A 24,210-nucleotide genomic window follows, 5' to 3' on the forward strand; every position below is an offset into this window, starting at 1 on the left:
ATTTAACTGTCAGAGTTAATGCCCTTGCTTTACATCTCTAACGTGATAGACGTTAGACTACCATAACAACCCTCTCCCCATCCCCAGCTGATATTTAACAATATCATTTGTAGTTGTATTGAGTTAAATATTTGTCAAAACAATTAAACGTAGAATTCCGAATGCGTTCCGCCATTTAGGTATTGATCAGGAAGTGACGTCAAAATTTTCCAGTGTAGAACAAACAAGCAAAATGGGCAAAGTGCTTATTTTCTCATCTAAAGCAATATATTTCTATCCAACAAAGAATTGATTAATCGCCCGAAGTGAATTGCCACAATCAAAATCAAATGACAATTAAATCGAATGGTTTCTAAAGGGTTTGTTTACAAAGAATATTTGTTTCGACATTATTGAAATCACAATCATCGCGGGAGACTTTCCACCACAACGCATTTTGCCAAAGCCTGATCAACTTCACATATAACTAATAATCTTACTCAAACTCTTCTCTAATAACGACATCGACACATATTCATATGAAAATAATATATCTTTGGTAAATGCTTCAGAATAAAACACCTAATATTTTTTCAGTCAAAATTCACCACCTTAAAAGAGAAATTTATGGAATGTCTCTTAAGAAATATTAAGCAAACTCAATCAAGTTGAAGATGTGAAGTTGTTACAGGCAACCACGGGTAGAAGTTTGTATCCGAATACCCGCAAGTTGTTTAGCCATCTGGGCCTCCCCCGAGCGTATAACGATCTCAAAAACATAACTTTTAACAATATCGCAATAAATACGTTAAATTGTTTACTCAATGTTGTCAGCTTAATCGTGAGATTAACTCGCTGGTTACGTCTGGCTTGTTGTAAATAATTTCTCTCTCGACTATTTGTTTAAATGATGGAAAACTATCTATCTGTGCAGAAATCTCAGACTATAACAAAACTGTTTATCTAAAGATAAATTTTGCAGACGAACCAAGCAATGAAAATATTAGAGAGATAAAACTTGATTTAGTTATTTTCTTTTGTGAAGAGCAGGTTACAAGTCTTGAAATATTTTTCCCATAAAGACGACAGTGAAACATGATTTCGTTACTGTATGTATGCGTTAATGTTTACTGGCGGGAGTGGGGAAGGAGTACGTTTTTTATTCGTAAAGAATGTGTTCAACCTTCCTGTGTTAACAAAGTGTTCAACATTCCTGTGTAAACGATGTGTTCAACCTTCCCGTGTAAACAATGTGTTCAATCTTAACGTGTAAACAATGTGTTCAACCTTTCCGTGTAAACAATGTGTTCAACCTTTCCGTGTAAACAATGTGTTCAACCTTCCCGTGTAAACAATTTGTTCAACCTTCCCGTGTAAACAATGTGTTCAACATTCCCGTGTAGACAATGTGTTCAACATTCCCGTGTAAACAATGTGTTCAATCTTCACGTGTAAACAATGTGTTCAACCTTACCGTGTAGACAATGTGTTCAACATTCCCGTGTAAACAATGTGTTCAATCTTCACGTGTAAACAATGTGTTCAACCTTCCCGTGTTAACAATGTGTTCAATCTTCACGTGTAAACAATGTGTTCAACCTTCCCGTGTAAACAATGTGTTCAACACCGTGTAAATCAATATGTAAACATGGATGAAAAATATAGATTGTTTTTTCACAAACATGAAAAGCTTCATGTTGTCTGTTTTACAATGACATTTTTTAAAGTAAAGCACCGAAGCCAAAATCTCTCCAGCTGGCTGAAACCTAATTTATGTTACATTCCAAACATGTTTGATCACGGCGACTATGAATATTCAAGGAAAAGTTACAATGATCGTTTATCAAAGCAACATCAAAAATCAATAACACATCACACCATAAATAGCATTAATGTATTTCGAATATGTTTTTGTAATTGTTTGAACTTTTTCCCACACAAACCTTATTATTGTTTTTTAAGGGGAGGGAGAGGGGGAGGGGTTGATTACTAAATTTTCATAGATACTTGAACTTTTCTATATTCTCACCGGCAGGTGATCAAATTATGCACCTATACCGGTACAATAAGATCACACTTAAAACTCGATTGTGTGTAGACTTGTTTGGACAACTCCGGGTATTGTGTTAGACAATTTTAGGTGTTTTTTTTCTATCTTTGGCTACTGTCTAGAGTTGCGTAAATTACACACAGCTGTTTCTGTAAATACATATCTATACTTAATTACAACACTACAATGACCACGCCCAGTTTGACCTCTTCAGGTACATCATTTACAAACGGGACAAATTCTCATAAAGGAAAACTTTTGCGTTATAATGAAAATCGTTTGTGTGACAGATTGCGAGTAGCAACAACAGGTCATATTGGAATTGGAAAGATAGCAATAATTAACTGGAGGACACGGTTGAACTGATTCGGGTAAAATCCTTAATAATAATGCTTTTTGTTTATTTGTTTATTTGTTTATTTGTTTATTTTTTCGTTCATGTTTATCTGCATGTTTGTTGCATAATGTTGTATTATACGGCGTGCTGTTTACACAACGAATACCTGAACATAAGGGAGAAAAGAACGGAGATTCACTGGCGGCGAAAGTTTCCCCGTGTGAAGAAATGAAATATTTGATTATTCTTTTTTTATTTCCAAGATGTCACGGTTGAATTAGTATTTGGGTCTCGAGTAAATAAATGGTATTGTCTCATTAAGGTTACGTGATAACCAGTAATTGATAATAAACGGTTTCCATTGAAACCTTTTCTACAAAAGAATTCACTTGTTTATGAAAAAACTGGTTAAGCAGAGGTTTGGATCATGTGTATAGAGTCTAACCAAAGGGATTTCGAGAAATAATGATGTATTTTATTAAATATTTTGGACAACAATATGCTGTTCCACGTGTCTTTTAAAAAGTAAGTTGAACTTATTCACCAAGCACTTTTTGTGATATCTCCGTGTATTTTTTCTTTTGTTCATATTTTGTCCTAGTTTTAGTGAATTTAAGTCTGGGTTATGATCATGTTGACATGTTGGTATTTTCTTGTTGATTTTTGATAGACAAAGCCTGATTTTTGATAACATGATTATTCTATTTGAAACAATAAAAAAATCCCGATTTCACAACAAATATCTTCTCTACCACAAATTAGAGCGGTCTAAAAGCCCTCTGTCGCGGTGACAGCGCGGTACCGAGCATTTACAATACACACTAAATGCTATCTGAGAGTAACCTTCATTAGATGACAGGTCAATAACCAATACGAGAAAAAAGTCTATAAACTAATGGCTTGTCATCTCTAACAACAAAAAAGGAATACTCAGATTTCATTGATTAATTAAGGTAACAAACCAATTCCATTCAACACCTTCTATTACCTGTAAAACGATACAACTCGACCGGTCTTTGTATAGAGCCTAATCTATTCCCGGGATATTGAGTTATCTTTCCAGCGGGGCGCCGTCTGTCGGCATTAGTGATCATATCGCTAACATTGTACACGGATGATAAAGACTAAGAATCATTGAAATCATTAAGGGAAATTTTATTTCTATAGTATTGATAAACCATTACCGATGTCAAGGAGTGCTCAAAACATGCTAAGCTGATGTTTCCATTTACCATACCAATATCATATCAATATTTTCTAAGGGCAATTTCGTTTTTAAGTACCTATATACAATCGAAGACATGTGTCAAAATCACGAAAGCAACGTTTCAGCCAATGTATTATCTTTTTAATTATTTTTTTTCTTTTGAAACTTCTAGAGGAGCAAGAAAGGTTTGTGTTTCACAAAATTACCAAATTTCGATTTTGAATACCATTTACTAGTTTCTTCAAAAAATGCATCCCAATTTTATTGTGCTGATATCAGCATCACAGAAGATAAAGGTGACCGTGTAGTCATCAAAACGTCACACTCTAATCTTCTACTGGTTTTGTTATAAGATGAAGGTGACCGTGTAGTCATCAAAACGTCACACTCTAATCTTCTACTGGTTGTGTTGTAAGATGAAGGTGACCGTGTAGTCATCAAAACGTCACACTCTAACCTTCTACTGGTTGTGTTGTAAGATGAAGGTGACCGTGTAGTCATCAAAACGTCACACTCTAACCTTCTACTGGTTGTGTTGTAAGATGAAGGTGACCGTGTAGTCATCAAAACGTCACACTCTAATCTTCTACTGGTTGTGTTATAAGATGAAGGTGACCGTGTAGTCATCAAAACGTCACACTCTAACCTTCTACTGGTTGTGTTATAAGATGAAGGTGACCGTGTAGTCATCAAAAAGTCACACTCTAACCTTCTACTGGTTGTGTTGTAAGATGAAGGTGACCGTGTAGTCATCAAAACGTCACACTCTAACCTTCTACTGGTTGTGTTGTAAGATGAAGGTGACCGTGTAGTCATCAAAACGTCACACTCTAACCTTCTACTGGTTGTGTTGTAAGATGAAGGTGACCGTGTAGTCATTGAAACGTCACACTCTAACCTTCTACTGGTTGTGTTATAAGATGAAGGTGACCGTGTAGTCATCAAAACGTCACACTCTAATCTTCTACTGGTTGTGTTATAAGATGAAGGTGACCGTGTAGTCATCAAAACGTCACACTCTAATCTTCTACTGGTTGTGTTATAAGATGAAGGTGACCGTGTAGTCATCAAAACGTCACACTCTAATCTTCTAGTGGTTGCATTATAAGATGAAGGTGACCGTGTAGTCATCAAAAAGTCACACTCTAACCTTCTACTGGTTGTGTTATAAGATGAAGGTGACCGTGTAGTCATCAAAATGTCACACTCTAATCTTCTACTGGTTGTGTTATAAGATGAAGGTGACCGTGTAGTCATCAAAACGTCACACTCTAATCTTCTACTGGTTGTGTTATAAGATGAAGGTGACCGTGTAGTCATCAAAACGTCACACTCTAATCTTCTACTGGTTGTGTTATAAGATGAAGGTGACCGTGTAGTCATCAAAACGTCACACTATATCTTCTACTGGTTGTGTTATAAGATGAAGGTGACCGTGTAGTCATCAAAACGTCACACTCTAATCTTCTACTGGTTGTGTTATAAGATGAAGGTGACCGTGTAGTCATCAAAACGTCACACTCTAATCTTCAGCTGGTTCTGAGGTCAGATCAAGGTGACCGTGTAGTCATCAAAACGTCACACTCTAATCTTCTACTGGTTGTGTTATAAGATGAAGGTGACCGTGTAGTCATCAAAACGTCACACTCTAATCTTCTACTGGTTATGTTATAAGATGAAGGTGACCGTGTAGTCATCAAAACGTCACACTCTAACCTTCTACTGGTTATGTTATAAGATGAAGGTGACCGTGTAGTCATCAAGACGTCACACTCTAATCTTCTACTGGTTGTGTTATAAGATGAAGGTGACCGTGTAGTCATCAAAAAACTTCACAGATGAAGGTGACCGTGTAGTCATCAAAACTCTAACCTTCTACTGGTTGTGTTATAAGATGAAGGTGACCGTGTAGTCATCAAAACGTCACACTCTAACCTTCTACTGGTTGTGTTGTAAGATGAAGGTGACCGTGTAGTCATCAAAACGTCACACTCTAACCTTCTACTGGTTATGTTGTAAGATGAAGGTGACCGTGTAGTCATCAAAACGTCACACTCTAACCTTCTACTGGTTGTGTTATAAGATGAAGGTGACCGTGTAGTCATCAAAACGTCACACTCTAACCTTCTACTGGTTGTGTTATAAGATGAAGGTGACCGTGTAGTCATCAAAACGTCACACTCTAACCTTCTACTGGTTGTGTTATAAGATGAAGGTGACCGTGTAGTCATCAAAACGTCACACTCTAACCTTCTACTGGTTGTGTTATAAGATGAAGGTGACCGTGTAGTCATCAAAACGTCACACTCTAACCTTCTACTGGTTGTGTTATAAGATGAAGGTGACCGTGTAGTCATCAAAACGTCACACTCTAACCTTCTACTGGTTGTGTTATAAGATGAAGGTGACCGTGTAGTCATCAAAACGTCACACTCTAATCTTCTACTGGTTGTGTTATAAGATGAAGGTGACCGTGTAGTCATCAAAACGTCACACTCTAATCTTCTACTGGTTGTGTTATAAGATGAAGGTGACCGTGTAGTCATCAAAACGTCACACTCTAATCTTCTACTGGTTGTGTTATAAGATGAAGGTGACCGTGTAGTCATCAAAACGTCACACTCTAATCATCTACTGGTTGTGTTATAAGATGAAGGTGACCGTGTAGTCATCAAAACGTCACACTCTAATATTCTACTGGTTGTGTTATAAGATGAAGGTGACCGTGTAGTCATCAAAACGTCACACTCTAATCTTCTACTGGTTGTGTTATAAGATGAAGGTGACCGTGTAGTCATCAAAACGTCACATTAAAATCTTCTACTGGTTGTGTTATAAGATGAAGGTGACCGTGTAGTCATCAAAACGTCACATTAAAATCTTCTACTGGTTGTGTTATAAGATGAAGGTGACCGTGTAGTCATCAAAACGTCACACTCTAATTTTCTACTGGTTGTGTTTTAAGATGAAGGTGACCGTGTAGTCATCAAAACGTCACACTCTAACCTTCTACTGGTTGTGTTGTAAGATGAAGGTGACCGTGTAGTCATCAAAACGTCACACTCTAACCTTCTACTGGTTTGTTTATAAGATGGACCGTGTAGTCATCAAAACGTCACATTAAAATCTTCTACTGGTTGTGTTATAAGATGAAGGTGACCGTGTAGTCATCAAAACGTCACACTCTAATCTTCTACTGGTTGTGTTATAAGATGAAGGTGAACGTGTAGTCATTGAAACGTCACACTCTAATCTTCTACTGGTTGCATTATAAGATGAAGGTGACCGTGTAGCTATTGAAACGTCACACTCTAACCTTCTACTGGTTGTATTATAAGATGAAGGTGACCGTGTAGTCATCAAAACGTCACACTCTAACCTTCTACTGGTTGTGTTATAAGATGAAGGTGACCGTGTAGTCATCAAAACGTCACACTCTAACCTTCTACTGGTTGTGTTATAAGATGAAGGTGACCGTGTAGTCATCAAAACGTCACACTCTAATCTTCTACTGGTTGTGTTATAAGATGAAGGTGACCGTGTAGTCATCAAAACGTCACACTCTAATATTCTACTGGTTGTGTTATAAGATGAAGGTGACCGTGTAGTCATCAAAACGTCACACTCTAATCTTCTACTGGTTGTGTTATGAGATGAAGGTGACCGTGTAGTCATCAAAACGTCACACTCTAATCTTCTACTGGTTGTGTTATAAGATGAAGGTGACCGTGTAGTCATCAAAACGTCACACTCTAATCTTCTACTGGTTGTGTTATAAGATGAAGGTGACCGTGTAGTCATCAAAACGTCACACTCTAATCTTCTACTGGTTGTGTTTAAGATAAGATGTCACATTAAAATCTTCTACTGGTTGTGTTATAAGATGAAGGTGACCGTGTAGTCAAAACGTCACACTCTAATCTTCTACTGGTTGTGTTATAAGATGAAGGTGACCGTGTAGTCGTCAAAACGTCACACTCTAACCTTCTACTGGTTGTGTTGTAAGATGAAGGTGACCGTGTAGTCATCAAAACGTCACACTCTAACCTTCTACTGGTTGTGTTTTAAGATGAAGGTGACCGTGTAGTCATCAAAACGTCACATTAAAATCTTCTACTGGTTGTGTTATAAGATGAAATCAAAACGTCACATTAAAATTTCTACTGGAAATGATTCACCTGAAATTTTCTACTGGTTGTGTTTAATTTATAAAAATTTATAAAAGAACTTTTGCTGATGCACCGATGTGTATTGCATTTTATTCTCAACTTAAAACTAATAGAACAACGAACTGATTGATGTCATAGCGAATTCTATCTGATTAGCCCCACAAGGATGAATTCTCTAGTTTTGCACCTTTGCGCATTTTTCATCCGCCACAAATTTTTTTTATTGCTTTCTTCATCAAAATCATTAATTATTGAAAATTCAAAAACCAACGTGTGTAATATGAAAATAATGTGTTTAAAAAACATTTCTACAATACCAATCAAAACACATACATGCATTAAATGATAAGTTGTATTTTTGACTAGATTAATTCACAAGTTCCGGTTTCAGGGGCTCAGTGGTAAAATGACCAACATATGCTACAGATATTAACAGACGTTATTGAAAACACGAACTACCTGCCCTAAAATCTCGAAAATAACACGCGACTTATTTTATTTAATAGCAAGATAATAAAGGCTTGCTAAGTAAGAAATTAAACCTTATTTTCATGATAAGATTATCTTTAAGGTCGGCTTGTTGTCGAGTTTTAGATTATTTAAAAAAAAAACCAGGTTATATTTATGATAAAGAAATAGACGATTTCTTTCTTTGATGTAAGATGAAAGAGTTTTAATGCAAAATCATCAAAAAAATATTTTTCATTTTTATCATCAAAGCCCAATTAAACATATCCCATAGGTAGAAATTATTCCTCTTTCAATCAGCAAATTACATTAACTTCATTGAAGTGGTCCTATCACTTTTCAACATTTTAGAAATGTGTTTACGATTTAAAGTTTAATTCGCTGAAATTTTACCTGTTTCAGCATATCACAGCACTCACAGTGAAGTACTAGCATCAATTTTTGTTTTATATCCTAACATGTCTCGATTTTTTCTTCTTTCGCACTTTTCATTCTTAAAAATACATTGTATAATCTTAATTATTTCGCTTTCTCTTACATAATTCAGGTATATCAAACACCCACCATCCTCTCTTCGTCAATGTTCTTTACAGGAAAATAATCGCTGACATTTTCTTTAATTGCTATCCTGTTGCATTTCAATCTTTCTTTGCTACCGTTTAATAGCAATGATACCGTTTAATAGAAATGCTACCTTTTAATAGCAATGCTACCGTTTAATAGCAAAGGAAGAAATATCGCTCAAGCCGGATTAAACCGGGCTCGTTCAATGTCCTCAATACTGCGATTATAATAAAATCTGATTGACTTGCATTATCAAACGTAAAGTTGATTCATAAACGCGTGAACATTCACAATTCATTAATGATTTTCAAATGAATCAATAAATTTGTAAAGAGTTCATCATGCCAACGGAAGTCAGGAACGCAAGACCGGAAGTCTTCGACCTTCAATGAACGCAAACAAAGGTAGTTCAACGAGTTCGGTATGTTATTTCATGCATATTAGTCTTGTATATGAACTTAAGGTGTGCTAAACATACCCAGCCCTAGTTTTGTTTTAGTTGTGACTGGTATGAAGAAGGTAATGTTAAAATTGGTTCTTCTTTAGGGCCTTTCTTTCTGACAAGAGGTACATGTATATGTGTGTGTGTGTGTGTGTGTGTGTGTGTGTGTAACTCGTTTTGATGCATCCGTGGTGTAAATTGTATGTGAGGGCGTGTGTGTCATTCATATGATTCACTAACAAGAATTTATCCGTTAATTGAAATACCCAACCCAGTGAACTACCTTTGTAAGCGTTCAACGAAGGTGGAAGACTTCCGGTCTGGTGTAAATGACTTCCTGTTGAAAACTCAGCTCTTATCCGATTTATCGATTGATACCAATGAATGATCTGTTAAGGCTGATTCATTAATAAATCAACTGCATCTTTTATGAAGCAGGTCGATAAGATTGAACCGATGTAGATGTGTAAGAGTTCTCCATTATCTCGACTATAGGATATCTGTTTACTTTTGTAAATATCAGATTCTGTTGATAGTCATGAGAAAAACAAACAAACAAAAGCCCTATATCTGACAAATATTATAATAAAAGTAATAGAGAAAACAATTAAATGAATGATCAAACAGTTCTAATTAGAACAAAAAAACGCTTTCTTCACTTCATCTTCTCAACATTGCCATCTAATTTCTGGATACTTTGAAGAAATGTTCAGATAAGATGGCAGCTTTATTTGAGTTCGGACCGACCCGAAAAATAACAAGACATGGTTCAAACCATTTAGGATATTTCAGACAAGTTTGTTCTGAATTCCACAAGTGGATCTTGAGAAGAGGCTTTGAAAAGGTGTAGTTCAGGAAAACCACGATTGCGCAAACACGTTACAAAATGGCCGCTGTGTCTGCTATGTCAAAATTTAGCTTCCTTTCCTTAATTTCAGTATCAATTTTCAGCTAAATTTCACCAGCGGAGCTTGCAATTGAAAGTTACTCTAGACGCCGAACATGACGGTTATGTTAGATTTTGAACTTACGACGTCATCAGTGAAGCCAGGCGTACGCAACGTGGCTGAGAATTAATTATGTAACACTTCATCATATTGCTTTATAAACAACAACAACAACAACAAAAACACCAACAACTTCAACCTTACTTTCATCTTCACAAAGATTTAAAGATTCGTGAAAAACACTCGAAGTCGTGTCCCTTCATTACACAAGGAAAACAGACGTCTTAACAATCTGTTGTTCCCACACAACGATACTAAACTTTCCGGGAAACTCCATTTGTTATTAGACAGGCGGTTCGGAACCGTTTTATGGACATTGGTTAGTAAAACGTGTAACAGTTTCTGTGTAAGGCAGCCAGGCGAGAAAACTAATGGGACGAGACGATACAAGTTAGAATTGTCACATGGGACAAATCTCGTTATACACGACGGACAAACTTCCATTTGTAGAGATCTGAAATAGCCTGGCAGGTTCAACCGTTCAACAATTTGTCAACTTTAACAGTGATCGAATCAATGTTTTCAATTCTACAATTTATTGAAACATTGGAAGCTCACGGTTTAGAAATCATATATCTAGCTTTGAGAACGCTATATGATGTTAAGAAAGACATACAAAGAAGTTTCATGGTTATCATATATTTTGAAAAACCGATTTCAAAGTTTACGACGAGGACCCATCAAGTGAATTATGCTTTGAGTTAGCTATGGTAGGTTCCAGTGCGTTACCCCAACATTTTCTCTGTTGTACACAACTTGTCTAGCTGGGTTCTGAACGTCGCACCTACATTCTCTAACTTAAGCTCAATACTCCAATGTTTTGAAAACAAAATAGATATAAATTGAAGCAACTGCACCGTTTTTAAGCGATATCCGTATTGAACAAAATATTGCTATCATCAGGGACTCTAAACATCACCAACGTCTTGTCAGCCTCCGAGTTAGCTTTACGGACGTAACGTCGAGGAACATTTTATCTCCTTGTACGATTTGAAGTCTGACAAGTTTCATGCTTGTTAGTATACCTGTAAGTCACGCTATTGTCACCCTTGCTCTGATTTTTGAAACTTGGCATTACTTATTTGGACTGAGATTTATGCACTGTATGATGGATGTCGTTTACATACCTACTCTTCAGAAAGATCTGGCCCCACTTGTATAAAACATCTCAACTTGAGATTTCCTCAAGTCGAGATTTTCCTCAGCTAATATCTCCTTGAAAATATCTTGTATGAAAATTCCTCAAGGACATCCTAGTCGATGCCTTCCTCCTGTTCCTTGAGAAAATTTTATACAAGCCGTTTTTGAGGAGATATCAGCTGAGGAAAATCTCGACTCGAGGAAATCTCAAGTTGACATGTTTTATACAAGTGGGGCCTGGTCTTGTTCTCCTTGTACTTTTTCAGAGGTCACGTGGTAAATCTTTCGCTTTGCTCTAGATCCATCGAATAGAAGCTTGTATTCTGCTGACATGTGGATATTTTCTTTGTTGTCTTTAGCTACAAGCTGTTCTCAAAACTTTAAACAGTCACTAATTCAAACTTAAGCTGACCTTATATACTGTTGGTTATTTGTGTTTTGACCACACTCGTTGAGCAACAAACTTAAAGTTAGAATTTGTTATTTTCGTGGTCTTTTGTTTTTGTTTGTTTGTTTGTTTTTCTTTTTTCTTTTGAAAACAAATGCAGTCTCTTGAAAAAATACAAAGATGATAAGAACAGGTGTTCTAGAAGAGTAAGCGTCTTCTGTTTCATCAACGACACCATGTCAACCTTGGTCAACCCAAGTTAATATTGTCACGTAAACCAGGTAAACAACAACAGAACAACCATACATGGTTAGTATGATATTTGCTGAGACGTTCTTATAACAAACATTGACGTCAGGACGGATAGGCGAACATGCGGACAAACAAATCAAGGGGGATCACTCACCTTGGACTGGTATATTCATTATAGGAGTATTTTGCTCCTTTTCTAAAGATCCCTTCTCTCCCATGCTTGTTCCTTTCGTCATACACACGTCATCCACCCGGTCAATCTTAAAGAAAAAAATACACACATTTCAAAATATTTGCAAATATTTGTACTAAATGTATTTCGAAATTTGATCTGACTCTGTTGCAATTAAGACCATTGTCAACATCAAGTACCTATCTAGTGACGCAGGATATACAATACTCCTAACTTACATTTTGGATATTGTCATTCAGTTTTCCTCCCGAACTGTTGTGATATCTCTCATTCAATATCTATTTTCTGACCTTCCATTCTCTCCTTTCCCTATCAATTTGGTATCCTTCGTTACTTTCCTTTCGCTATAACCTGGTGGCCCTTCCAATCTCCCCCCTCGGTATAAGCTTATGCTTTCCCTTCGCTATACACGGCTGTCCTTTCATTCTCCCAATCTTAGTAAGTATTTATTATTTTCTAACTAATGCCCAGCAACCCTCAAAATCGAACCGCTGCCCTTCCATTTTCCTCCCTCATTACATTTTCCCATCCCAATTCTGCATAGATTTCCAATCTACTTTCTTCCGTCACAATCTTGCGGCCAGTCTTCCAGTCTTTCAGGAACTAAACCTCCCCTCTCTTAATTTCAAGTTTCCAAGCCAGCTATATACGTTTTCCTTACTTTCTTTATCTACTGAAATAAGAGCTTTATTAACTTAAGAAACAGTTTAACTCATAACTTCTAAACTCCCTTTTTTCTTGAAAAATGCTCCTGCTTCGATCTCGCGACAAATTCTACATCGCATTCTGTTGTCAATATTTCTATCATCATTAGCAAATAATCACTGTTCACAGACGCTTGAAATTACAATTTTGTAGAAGAGCTCCACCTGTCGGTAGAGTTTAAATGAGCTCAATCATCTCGTTATTAGACAATTCTCTTGACGAGAGTTTGCTCTGAGATGTTGAATATTTAAACAGGTAACAATTGTCTGTATTTGGCGGGGCGTGTGGGGGTGCTTTCTGTGTCACTGGAGTTTGTAACATCTATGGAAATATCTTCCTTAAATTCACGTGATTTTCAAGTTACTTCTTTTACGATTCTTTCGAACGAGAGTTCAGATAGACTTTGAACCCTCTAATCTATTACATGAATATATATTGATGCACTGATTGACACGTTTCTTCCTATTCCACATTACATTTCCTAATTTAGAAATAACGAAAGTTAATTTGTATTAGATATGACGAAAATAAACAAATACAAGAGTTCAAAGTTGAAAAGGTGTAACGTGAGCCGAGACCGATTCTAATGCTTGTACTTCCGGTTTTATTTCTTCATTAAACTGTGGTTGGTACTATGTTGTCTTAGCTACTGTCAGATAAAATAATATATTTCAATATTTTATTATCTAGTGAGTCTTTGGTACAATCTTGTAACAGTGTTTGTATTTGAAGTATTTGGAGTATGTAGGCTGTCGCTATCCGGATGAGACAACTCAAGATGGCGGCGACGAAGTAGATTGTATGGTAGAAGCGACAGTCTGGCCCCAACCTTATATTACCTATAAGATATGCAATTTTCTGATAGAGGTGTTGAATATCATCATCTACGCGAAAAGTACAAACCAGATTCGAAATCCATGATTATTAATCCGAAGATAATGTTGATCGTAAATGAGAATTTGATTTTGGTTAAAATGCGAGGATTTTTCATTTTTATAACAGTTTTCTTAAACGTTTAACAAAATCTCATGAACAGCTGTACCTTGACAATGCTAATCATTTGTGTGCAATTTGTATCTTATTTACAAGACAGATGTAAACATATTGGCTAAAACTGAAAGCTTTGCAGCGGATGGGTCATTTCAATGGGAATTTTAATTATTGGTTGTTTATGTGCACTACGTGAACACACGATTTTGTCAGGAAATTAAGTGCTTCGTTTTCAAATGAACAATAACGATTTCAATATAAACTTTATCTTAATTCTATATGAGTTCATGGCAACAAGTGTCACATTAGAAATGAAAAAAATTCGGTAAAGATGTTAATATGTTTAGTTTGGAATACTTGCCAATGATTATGTGCCTATGTAAATCAAACCTTATGCTAAAGGTGTGCCTAACGATTTGATCAGAACAGTTTATGAAACACCAGATTAATTAATTGAAATACAGAACATAGTTATTCAGCCGTCTATATGCTTCCGTCCTGAAATGTTCACTCCAAATCACGTATTTGACATTTTGTGTGAAAAAAAACTCAAATAAAACTAGAAACGTCCCAAATATAAGATAGATTAGATAAAAATATTTTTGAAATTTCAATCTACCGATATAAACAAGAATGCTACATTGGTCATAAATTAGCGTTTCTGCTTCTTTTTTATTGCAATTGATATCAAAATCGCATTCAATCATTTTTATTTTATTTTTCTTTTCGTTTTTTTTTTTTATAAATATTCGGTTCCGTACTTTACCAGCCACGGAACAAGAAGTCAACTCCCACTGAACTGTTGTGTAGTTAAAATTAGATACATCTGGTGATAACATTTGATTAATTGTTTTAATCCTCATTTTATTGCTGTCTTTTGAAGCAAATTGATCGTTGTTCGTTTGTGAAATTCCGTGCTAACAGGAGATAACCGCTATGTGTTTTAATAGCTGAGGAGAATTTCCACAGATAGTAGGCGTGATTTTTTCAACCATTCCCTGAGTCAATATCCTCTCGGATTGTTTTTTTAGTTTGGATTCTATTTTGTCTGATTTAACTGTCTAACACGTTGATTCATATCGAGTAGGACGCCAGTCCATCACATATTTTCTCATAACGCAGATACCCATTTTAACTTATCTGTGGATGGAGTGGTTTGATGTGTCCCTTTCCACCTTTTATTTCAACACAAAGACTTGTTTCTTGTACATGTACGAAGGAAGTGAACTGAACACAAATATACTTTTTTTCATGTTTGAATAAATTATATTTATTTATCTGAATTTAAATATACAACTTGTTATTCAAAGATATTCTGAGACAAAATTAACAAATCAGCACTGTTACTGTTATCTCTGTAGTTTTCTCCATTTTCAATTTCTATTTCATCTCTTAAAAGTATACAGTACATACCTTAACTGTTCACAACTAATTTACTTTAATTCACGAGAACTGTTATTCAGACGTACTTTCGTACTTGTTTTCATCCAGAGAATACCAACATGGCAACATAATCATAATTCAAACTCAGATTCCATAAGACTATGGCAAAATATAAACAAAAAAAAGATTTTGTTCCGGAAGAGTAAACGTCGTCTGTTTCATCGATGACACCCGCCATATAAACCTTGGTCAGTCCAAGTAAGTATTGTCACGTTCTCAAAATAGAGCAAAGTATACAACAACAGAACCTACAGGCAAACTAACGAGCATCAAACATGTCCAGCTTCATATCACACAAAGAAATATGATATTTCTTAATGAGATCACTATGGCAACCACGTCAATTTTTTGTATGCAAGATTCAAAATATGTCTATTTTGGAATACAGTTTAAACCAAACCTAAATTACACAGGTAACAATGTATCCTGAAGAAGTGACCTGCACAGAAAATGAAGAGAGACTTAGAATTAAATTTGTTTGTTTTCTAACGTTTTATTTCTTTCCTGATAATTTTGTTGATTGTCCGTTTTTGTTTTTGTTTTTTTTTAATTTTAATGTCTTTTTTCTGTACTTTATTTGTTTGTTTTCTGTTGTTTTATTCGTTTGTATGTTTGTATCAAAAGCGTAGAGTGACAAAGTTAACATTAGTTTCTCCAATATTTTCTAATCCAAGAAATCTGTTGCATACCTCACATTAGTCGCCTCTTCTGATGTTGAGTGATGGCGTCGTAAATCTGGCCATGTAATTGCACAATTGATCAAAGCAGTGCATGTTTTTATTACAGAAATAATTCGAATACCAATCGCCAATATAACAATATTCTAGTCCATACCTTTCTTCATTGTTATAAAAAAGTGATGTTAACATTAGTATGGATTATTGTAATTTCTGGTGTTTCTGATGGTGGTGTTGAAATTTAAACCAATTTGACCCATTTTGGCCTTGATCCATTCACGTAACGGATCAAACGCGTCAAAGTGTGCAAACCTGAACAGTTGTAAACCACAATTTAACTCTAACGCCACATTAGGGACATATGTGAAATCCTAGGGTAAAGGAATTCACAATTTTGTTAAAGTATCTTAACAATATCTACTTTTACAATAGTTTGATCTTCAGAACAATTTTTCAGTCAAAAGGACTCTTTGTGGTTCCTTGGGGACTCTGAGTGTCGTATTATTAACAGTTTTTGTTCGAATTTGACTTTAAAAGGCTTCAGCAAAATTTCATTAAAATTTGAGGCAAGGTTTTTTTTGGCGTTTTTTTTAAATCGAAAATATCGATTGTTTGCGGAAGACCAACTGACAGCGGACTCGCGCATCACAACTGATTACCTGAGACATCGTCAAAATTTTGAAATTGTAAAATTTGAAAAATGTTCATTTGAAAGTAAATATGAAAATGAATACATACATTAAGCTAACAGTGCTTTGTATCCAAGGAATAAAACGCAATAGTATTAATTCTGCTACAATTAGTAAAACAATGGGAGAATATCAGTTACATAATCCCTGGTATTTATACACATTGATGATTAAATCTATTGAAACTATGTTTTTTGAACATGCGTCCATTCAAAAGTACATCGAAGCAAAAGCGGTTCAGAAGCTTTTAATTGATTTTCCGTTTTTTAATTTCATGTTTTGGAGATGATTTAATATTGAACGGCATTTGTTTTAATGATAAAAGCTTGCTAAGTAAAATACTAACTCGTATCGGGTCTGAAATATGAGCTCATTTTATTCACAACAATACAAATGCTTCCTTCTCCAGGGTTAATAGTGCCATTTGGAATATTAATGTCAGCGCCTCTTACACAAGCTACACATGGTCTTTATTTACGAATATTACATTTGTAATAAAATATTGGGTTAATCTATTTTAGGGTTAATATGTGTCTGAATTTTCAAAAAAAAAAAAAAAAAAATACAAGAGGTGTAAACAAAGAGCCTTGTCGAATCCGTCTATTCTAATAAACACTTCATATCACGCTGACAGAAATAATCGATGTCTCCTAATAACGCAGTATAAAGTGGTCGAGATTTCTAAACAGAGGCAAATACAAATGTTGTATTGTCAGCAGCTAATCACACTACTCAAACTTATAGAATATTCATGTCGACAAGCCGAGAGGTGCATCCCTGCTTTATAAAACTAACGAGTGTTTGGCTATTAGCATGGTGTTATGTGACCCAAGATGGGACATTAATAGAGACCGTGACTCTTGTATTCTCAATGGAATACGACACTCAACGAAATACTGTTTGATCAGTTAAATACCAAAGCATATTGGTAATCTGATCTTACATCATTGTGTATTCAAATAATTGTCGTCAAATTTCCCGGATTTTCGGCCCGTAGTGACGGATCATACATTAGTGTGTGACTTAGCTTAGGGCTATACAAATGCTAACTTACTCGAAACTGTACACTAATCATTGAGTACTGTGCAGTATTGCTTTGCATCCCTGGAGACCAACTAGTCAATATAGCGTATAATAAATGCACTTTAGGAGCCGGACGGTCTCATAAAGCCGGACAGACGATATCGCCGATCTCTTCATATTTTTACTCCGTTGCGTCTGTTTTAGAGATGTTGCTTTTATCAAATGCAGAAGATTTCTTAGTGGCAATTAGTCTTTTGTTTTGTCTTTCATTGTTATTTTTCCTGTTACCAAGAAAACAATGCATCATAATCATTAATGTCATTGATAAGTTACGATTGTCTAAATAAAATTGTATAAATTAAAAATATAATTATTTTTCTATACCTTCAAAAAAGCAGAATTATTTCTTAAAAATAAACATAAGTGTAGAAATAATGTTTCGAAATTTCTAATTGAATTCCACAAATTGTATCATTGATGTATGGGACACAGCACAGGATCAAACTTTTGGGAAGTTGTAGGGTCGTCAAGATAATGAATATTTCCCTTCTTTGTGCGATATGAGCTTGATATGTTTGATGCTCGTTAAGTTGCCTGTTCAATCCGTTGTTACATACCTTGGATATCATTTCAAAACGTAACAGCAATTACTTGAATTGATCAAAATTTACATGATTGGTATCGTCGATCAGGTAGAAGACGCTTACTCTTCACGAACACCTGGTCTTATTTTCTTTGATCTTTTCAGGAGAAGTCGCTTATTTTGTTCACATTTCGTCTTATTTGAATTGAATTTGACACTTTGGTTTATAATTGTGTTCATGTGCTGGTATATATTTGTTTGATGTAACATTTGTGTGACTACTGACAATCTGTTCAGTCCTATTCAATTCGTTTATGACTATTTTTTCATTTTCCGTCTTTAATCACTGTCAAACTAACAAAGTTTACGTGTCCACATACTTTTCTGTCATAAAGTTCCTTTATGTAACCGTTCCGGGGATATATGGTTTGTTCATTATTGATTGAAAGAGCTGATTGTAAGCCTCATGCAAAGATACTGATTAACGTCATCTGTCTTTGCTTAATGCCTGAAAGTGTTGGTCAAAATTATCTTATTATGCGTCAACCTGAAGTACATAGCTTGTAAAGTGAAACACCATTATGCTCCTGAATTGTCTAAATCAATGTAAACACAAGATTTTTTTTTAAATGCTTTCAAATTTATAACAAAGTTATCACTTTCTGTCTTGAATGATCCTTTCGATAACATTTTAAATTTGAAAAAAAACTGTCAATAAATTCCATTGTATGACACTATTTCAAACCAATATAACTATACATGGGACCAACATGATCCAAAGCATTTTTCTCTGAAATCCTTTTAAAAGCTTTTTCCCCGCTGTGGTTGTTTTCCCTGTTTTCTATCGTGTTTCATAGGATGAGTGAGGTTTAATTTTCTACGAAGTCTCGTGCTGAATGAGAATTCGTTATTTGCGTTGATGGACCTTTCGACAGGTGCTAAGTCGAGTAACATTGTATATAGACATACATAATTTCAATCAATACAACACTCCAACCTTTTACAAGCTTTTAAATATATCCTTTTGCTTCGATCGTTTTCCAGCATAGGAACGTTCACTTCCGCCGGAAGTCAAGCATGATACTCAATGTGGTGTATTGGTAAAAGAGGCCATTTTAGGGAAAGTGGTAACCTAAACATTTATTATGATTGTAAATTCAATTGTCAAATGAAGTCATTTATAACTTGTAGAAAAACTAACCTTCAGGGAACCTTTAATTTGTGTGTTTCTACATAACGATTAAAGGAAATATATTCCAAGTGATACTCAGCACTTAACGAATTGCAGTGAACCATACACTCTAAACCATTGATGATATGTGCTATAAACTTGATTAAAAGTTATGGTAATTCACTTTCTACACACTTAGTGTATAATCCACTTTGAACATTGATTTCTGTACATGTGAAGTTGGTGTTCTATAGACCACAACGTATAAACATCTGTGCGTATCACCAAAGCTATGAATAAATCAATCCGAATCAATTTGGCGGGAGTTTTGGCCCGAGCGAGAGAGTGATACTGGATTGCATATAAATTACAATGTAAAGCTGTCTAGCACTAATCATAATGCTCCTTGGTGATTATCTTAGTCATTACCAGAGATTTTAACACACTAAATCCCTAGCTTTGACAGATTTATGCACAAACATTCACTGTACAAGTACCTGAGTTGTCGTCTGCTACCAACCGACATCAAAAACGAGAGCAATTATCCAGTATGGACTCATAATAGGCGACAAAAACATAAATTACTTGGCCTTGTCAACACAAACTTCGTGCCACATCAATCCCATCAATTCTTCCTGCCTGGCAAGTTTGTAGTACTTATTGTTTAAATAATGCCTAAGGCAATTAGTAACATCCCCTTACATCACAATTCTTCCGGTAGGTGTCGCTATCTTCGCAATGTTTATGATTATGGAAAATGCAGATATCTCCGGATCTAACAGACTTTAATTTTCGAAGAGTGCTTTTTCAACAAATTGGTTTGTGTTGTTTATAGATATAAGAGATTAGCATGATTGTAAACAACATTTCACGGTGAAACAAACAAAAGAAATTAACGATTACAATTAAAGTTTCACATATCGTAATAAACATTTGATGAACCTCTTGACATACTTTTTGTATCGATATTTACTTCCAAGAAGAAAATGATTTTCACTAAAACATAATGTTAATTTGTTTTTCTTGTACACCTATTTTTCGCCTAAATATCTTTCATGTAAATTATTTATATACCATAATGAGCTGGTCAGCTTTCTATGGTGATGAAATATATAACATTGTATTCCAAACGGAGATTAAGAACGAAATAAAATGATAAGGGAAAAGAAAAAAAATGATGGAAACAGACAAAGAAAACAAGTTGAAATGATAAACTTATCAAAGATTGAAAGGGTCCAGAAACATTACTTATAAGCAATCCATTCGTCAAAGATATTCCAGCTACCTATATGGTAACTTGAAGTGATAACTTCTTGAGTGAAACTGATTGGTATGCTGCTGCGAAAACGAAAGTTAACGAATAGAAATTGAAAACGAAATTAAGTCAACGTTTGACTTTTCTTTCCATTTTGTTAAAGACGTCGATGATACCATACCTCGACTAATAAAGTTTTAAATCTAACTTGACTACATACTATCAGAAAGTTCTTCAGAAGGAGTTGATCGATTTAATACATACCACTATCTCATACATGTACAATGATAGCACCAACTGACACGACACTACAAATAATAAGGTGCTCTCCCATTTTTTTAAATTATTTACGACTTATACCTTTATATGATAATGTTTCACCTTGTTACCCCACTTCCTAGGCTTGAATAGGGTACATCTCCTTGTGTGGACTGCAGAAACAACATTCCAATACATTGAGAGGGTAGGAAACAGAAAATTTGGTTACAGTTCCCGACTACACAACGCCTTACCAAGACAATACTCTTCATCAAGTAAGAAGTTCCAGTGACAACTAGCGTAGGTGATTAAGCCCAAACGTCATATGTAATTTCTTTTATTTAGGTCAAAGGTCTAAACAGAGGTGAGAGTGACCTACATTTGATAAATGGGACAACGACTTTCCAAGGTGTACCAATGTCCCAAATAACTAGAGAAAGGAAATACATAAGACAGAGTTCGGAGAGAATCCATCTTCCACCCTACACCAGAGAGAAAAGATCGCCAAACCTCAACCCACCCTCCACCGGTGAGAGTAGATCGTCCCATCCTAACTCACCCTCCACCGGTAAGAGTAGATCGTCCCAATCTAACCCACCCTCTACCGGTGAGAGTAGATCGTCCCATCCTAACCCACCCTCCACCGATAAGAGTAGATCGTCCCATCCTAACCCACCCTCCACCGATAAGAGTAGATCGTCCCATCCTAACTCACCCTCCACCGGTAAGAGTAGATCGTCCCAATCTAACCCACCCTCTACCGGTGAGAGTAGATCGTCCCATCCTAACCCACCCTCCACCGATAAGAGTAGATCGTCCCAATCTAACCCACCCTCTACCGGTGAGAGTAGATCGTCCCATCCTAACCCACCCTCCACCGATAAGAGTAGATCGTCCCATCCTAAATCATCCTCCACCGGTAAGAGTAGATCGTCCCGGTGAGAGTAGATCGTCCCATCCTAACCCACCCTCCACCGATAAGAGTAGATCGTCCCAATCTAACCCACCCTCCACCGGTAAGAGTAGATCGTCCCAATCTAACCCACCCTCTACCGGTGAGAGTAGATCGTCCCATGCTAACCCACCCTCCACCGGTAAGAGTAGATCGTCCCAATCTAACCCACCCTCTACCGGTGAGAGTAGATCGTCCCATCCTAACCCACCCTCCATGGTGAGAGTAGATCGTCCCATACACACTCCACCGGTGAGAGTGATCGTCCCATCCTAACCTACCCTCCACCGGTAAGAGTAGATCGTCCCAATCTAACCCACCCTCCACCGGTAAGAGTAGATCGTCCCAAACTAACCCACCCTCTACCGGTGAGAGTAGATCGTCCCATCCTAACCTACCCTCCACCGGTAAGAGTAGATCGTTCCAATCTAACCCACCCTCCACCGGTGGGAGTAGATCGTCCCATCCTAACCCACCCTCCACCGATAAGAGTAGATCGTCCCAATCTAACCCACCCTCTACCGGTGAGAGTAGATCGTCCCATCCTAACCCACCCTCCACCGATAAGAGTAGATCGTCCCAATCTAACCCACCCTCTACCGGTGAGAGTAGATCGTCCCATCCTAACCAACCCTCCATGGTGAGAGTAGATCGTCCCATACACACTCCACCGGTGAGAGTAGATCGTCCCATCCTAACCTACCCTCCACCGGTAAGAGTAGATCGTCCCAATCTAACCCACCCTCTACCGGTGAGAGTAGATCGTCCCATCCTAACCCACCCTCCACCGATAAGAGTAGATCGTCCCAATCTAACCCACCCTCTACCGGTGAGAGTAGATCGTCCCATCCTAACCCACCCTCCACCGGTGAGAGTAGATCCACCCTCTACCGGTGAGAGTAGATCGTCCCATCCTAACCCACCCTCCACCGATAAGAGTAGATCGTCCCATCCTAAATCATCCTCCACCGGTAAGAGTAGATCGTCCCAATCTAACCCACCCTCTACCGGTGAGAGTAGATCGTCCCATCCTAACCCACCCTCCACCGACAAGAGTAGATCGTCCCAATCTAACCCACCCTCTACCGGTGAGAGTAGATCGTCCCATCCTAACCCACCCTCCACCGATAAGAGTAGATCGTCCCATCCTAAATCATCCTCCACCGATAAGAGTAGATCGTCCCAATCTAACCCACCCTCTACCGGTGAGAGTAGATCGTCCCATCCTAACCCACCCTCCACCGATAAGAGTAGATCGTCCCAATCTAACCCACCCTCCACCGGTAAGAGTAGATCCTCTACCGGTGAGAGTAGATCGTCCCATTCTAACCCACCCTCCACCGGTAAGAGTAGATCGTCCCAATCTAACCCACCCTCCACCGATAAGAGTAGATCGTCCCATCCTAACCCACCCTCTACCGGTGAGAGTAGATCGTCCCATCCTAACCCACCCTCCACCGGTGAGAGTAGATCGTCCCATCCTAACCCACCCTCCACCGATAAGAGTAGATCGTCCCATCCTAACTCACCCTCCACCGGTGAGAATAGATCGTAACATCCTAACCCACCCTCCATGGCGAGAGTAGATCGTCCCATCCTAACCAAGCCTCCACCGGTGAGAGTAGATCGTCCCATCCTAACCCACCCTCCACCGGTGAGAGTAGATCGTCCCAATCTAACCCACCCTCCACCGATAAGAGTAGATCGTCCCAATCTAACCCACCCTCCACCAATAAGAGTAGATCGTCCCAATCTAACCCACCCTCCACCGATAAGAGTAGATCGTCCCATCCTAACCCACCCTCTACCGGTAAGAGTAGATCGTCCCATCATAACCCACACTCCACCGGTGAGAGTGATCGTCCCATCCTAACCTACCCTCCACCGGTGAGAGTAGATCGTTCCAATCTAACCCACCCTCTACCGGTGAGAGTAGATCGTCCCATCCTAACCTACCCTCCACCGGTGAGAGTAGATCGTCCCATCCTAACCTACCCTCCACCGGTGAGAGTTGATCGCCCCATCCTAACCCACCCTCCACCGGTGAGAGTAGATCGTCCCATCCTAACCTACCCTCCACCGGTGAGAGTTGATCGCCCCATCCTAACCCACCCTCCACCGGTGAGAGTTGATCGCCCCATCCTAACCTACCCTCCACCGGTAAGATTACATCGAAACTCGACCTTGAACAAGCTTAGGTCACTTTCATTACAGAAATACTAAAATAAAAATCTACATTTAACAATACATCAAAACCTCAAAGGTAGC

At 37.3% G+C, this 24,210-nt stretch overlaps 1 protein-coding gene across 1 annotated transcript in view; it reads right to left on the reverse strand.

The window, feature by feature from the left end:
- Positions 1-22,635, reverse strand: part of LOC132552567 (sodium-dependent dopamine transporter-like) — a 36,168-nt gene extending 13,533 nt beyond the window's left edge. The window contains exons 1-2 of the mRNA XM_060216747.1: positions 22,309-22,635; positions 12,158-12,263 (exon numbers count right to left, since the gene is read on the reverse strand). Of these exons, the coding sequence (XP_060072730.1) occupies positions 12,158-12,263; positions 22,309-22,635 (433 nt within the window). The remainder of the gene's footprint in view (positions 1-12,157; positions 12,264-22,308) is intronic.
- Between the last annotated feature and the right edge of the window lie 1,575 nt (positions 22,636-24,210).

The sequence above is a fragment of the Ylistrum balloti genome, unplaced genomic scaffold, assembly GCF_031769215.1.
Source record: "Ylistrum balloti isolate Yb309-2 unplaced genomic scaffold, AGI_CSIRO_Ybal_v1 Utg370258, whole genome shotgun sequence".
Lineage (NCBI taxonomy): Eukaryota > Metazoa > Mollusca > Bivalvia > Pectinida > Pectinidae > Ylistrum > Ylistrum balloti.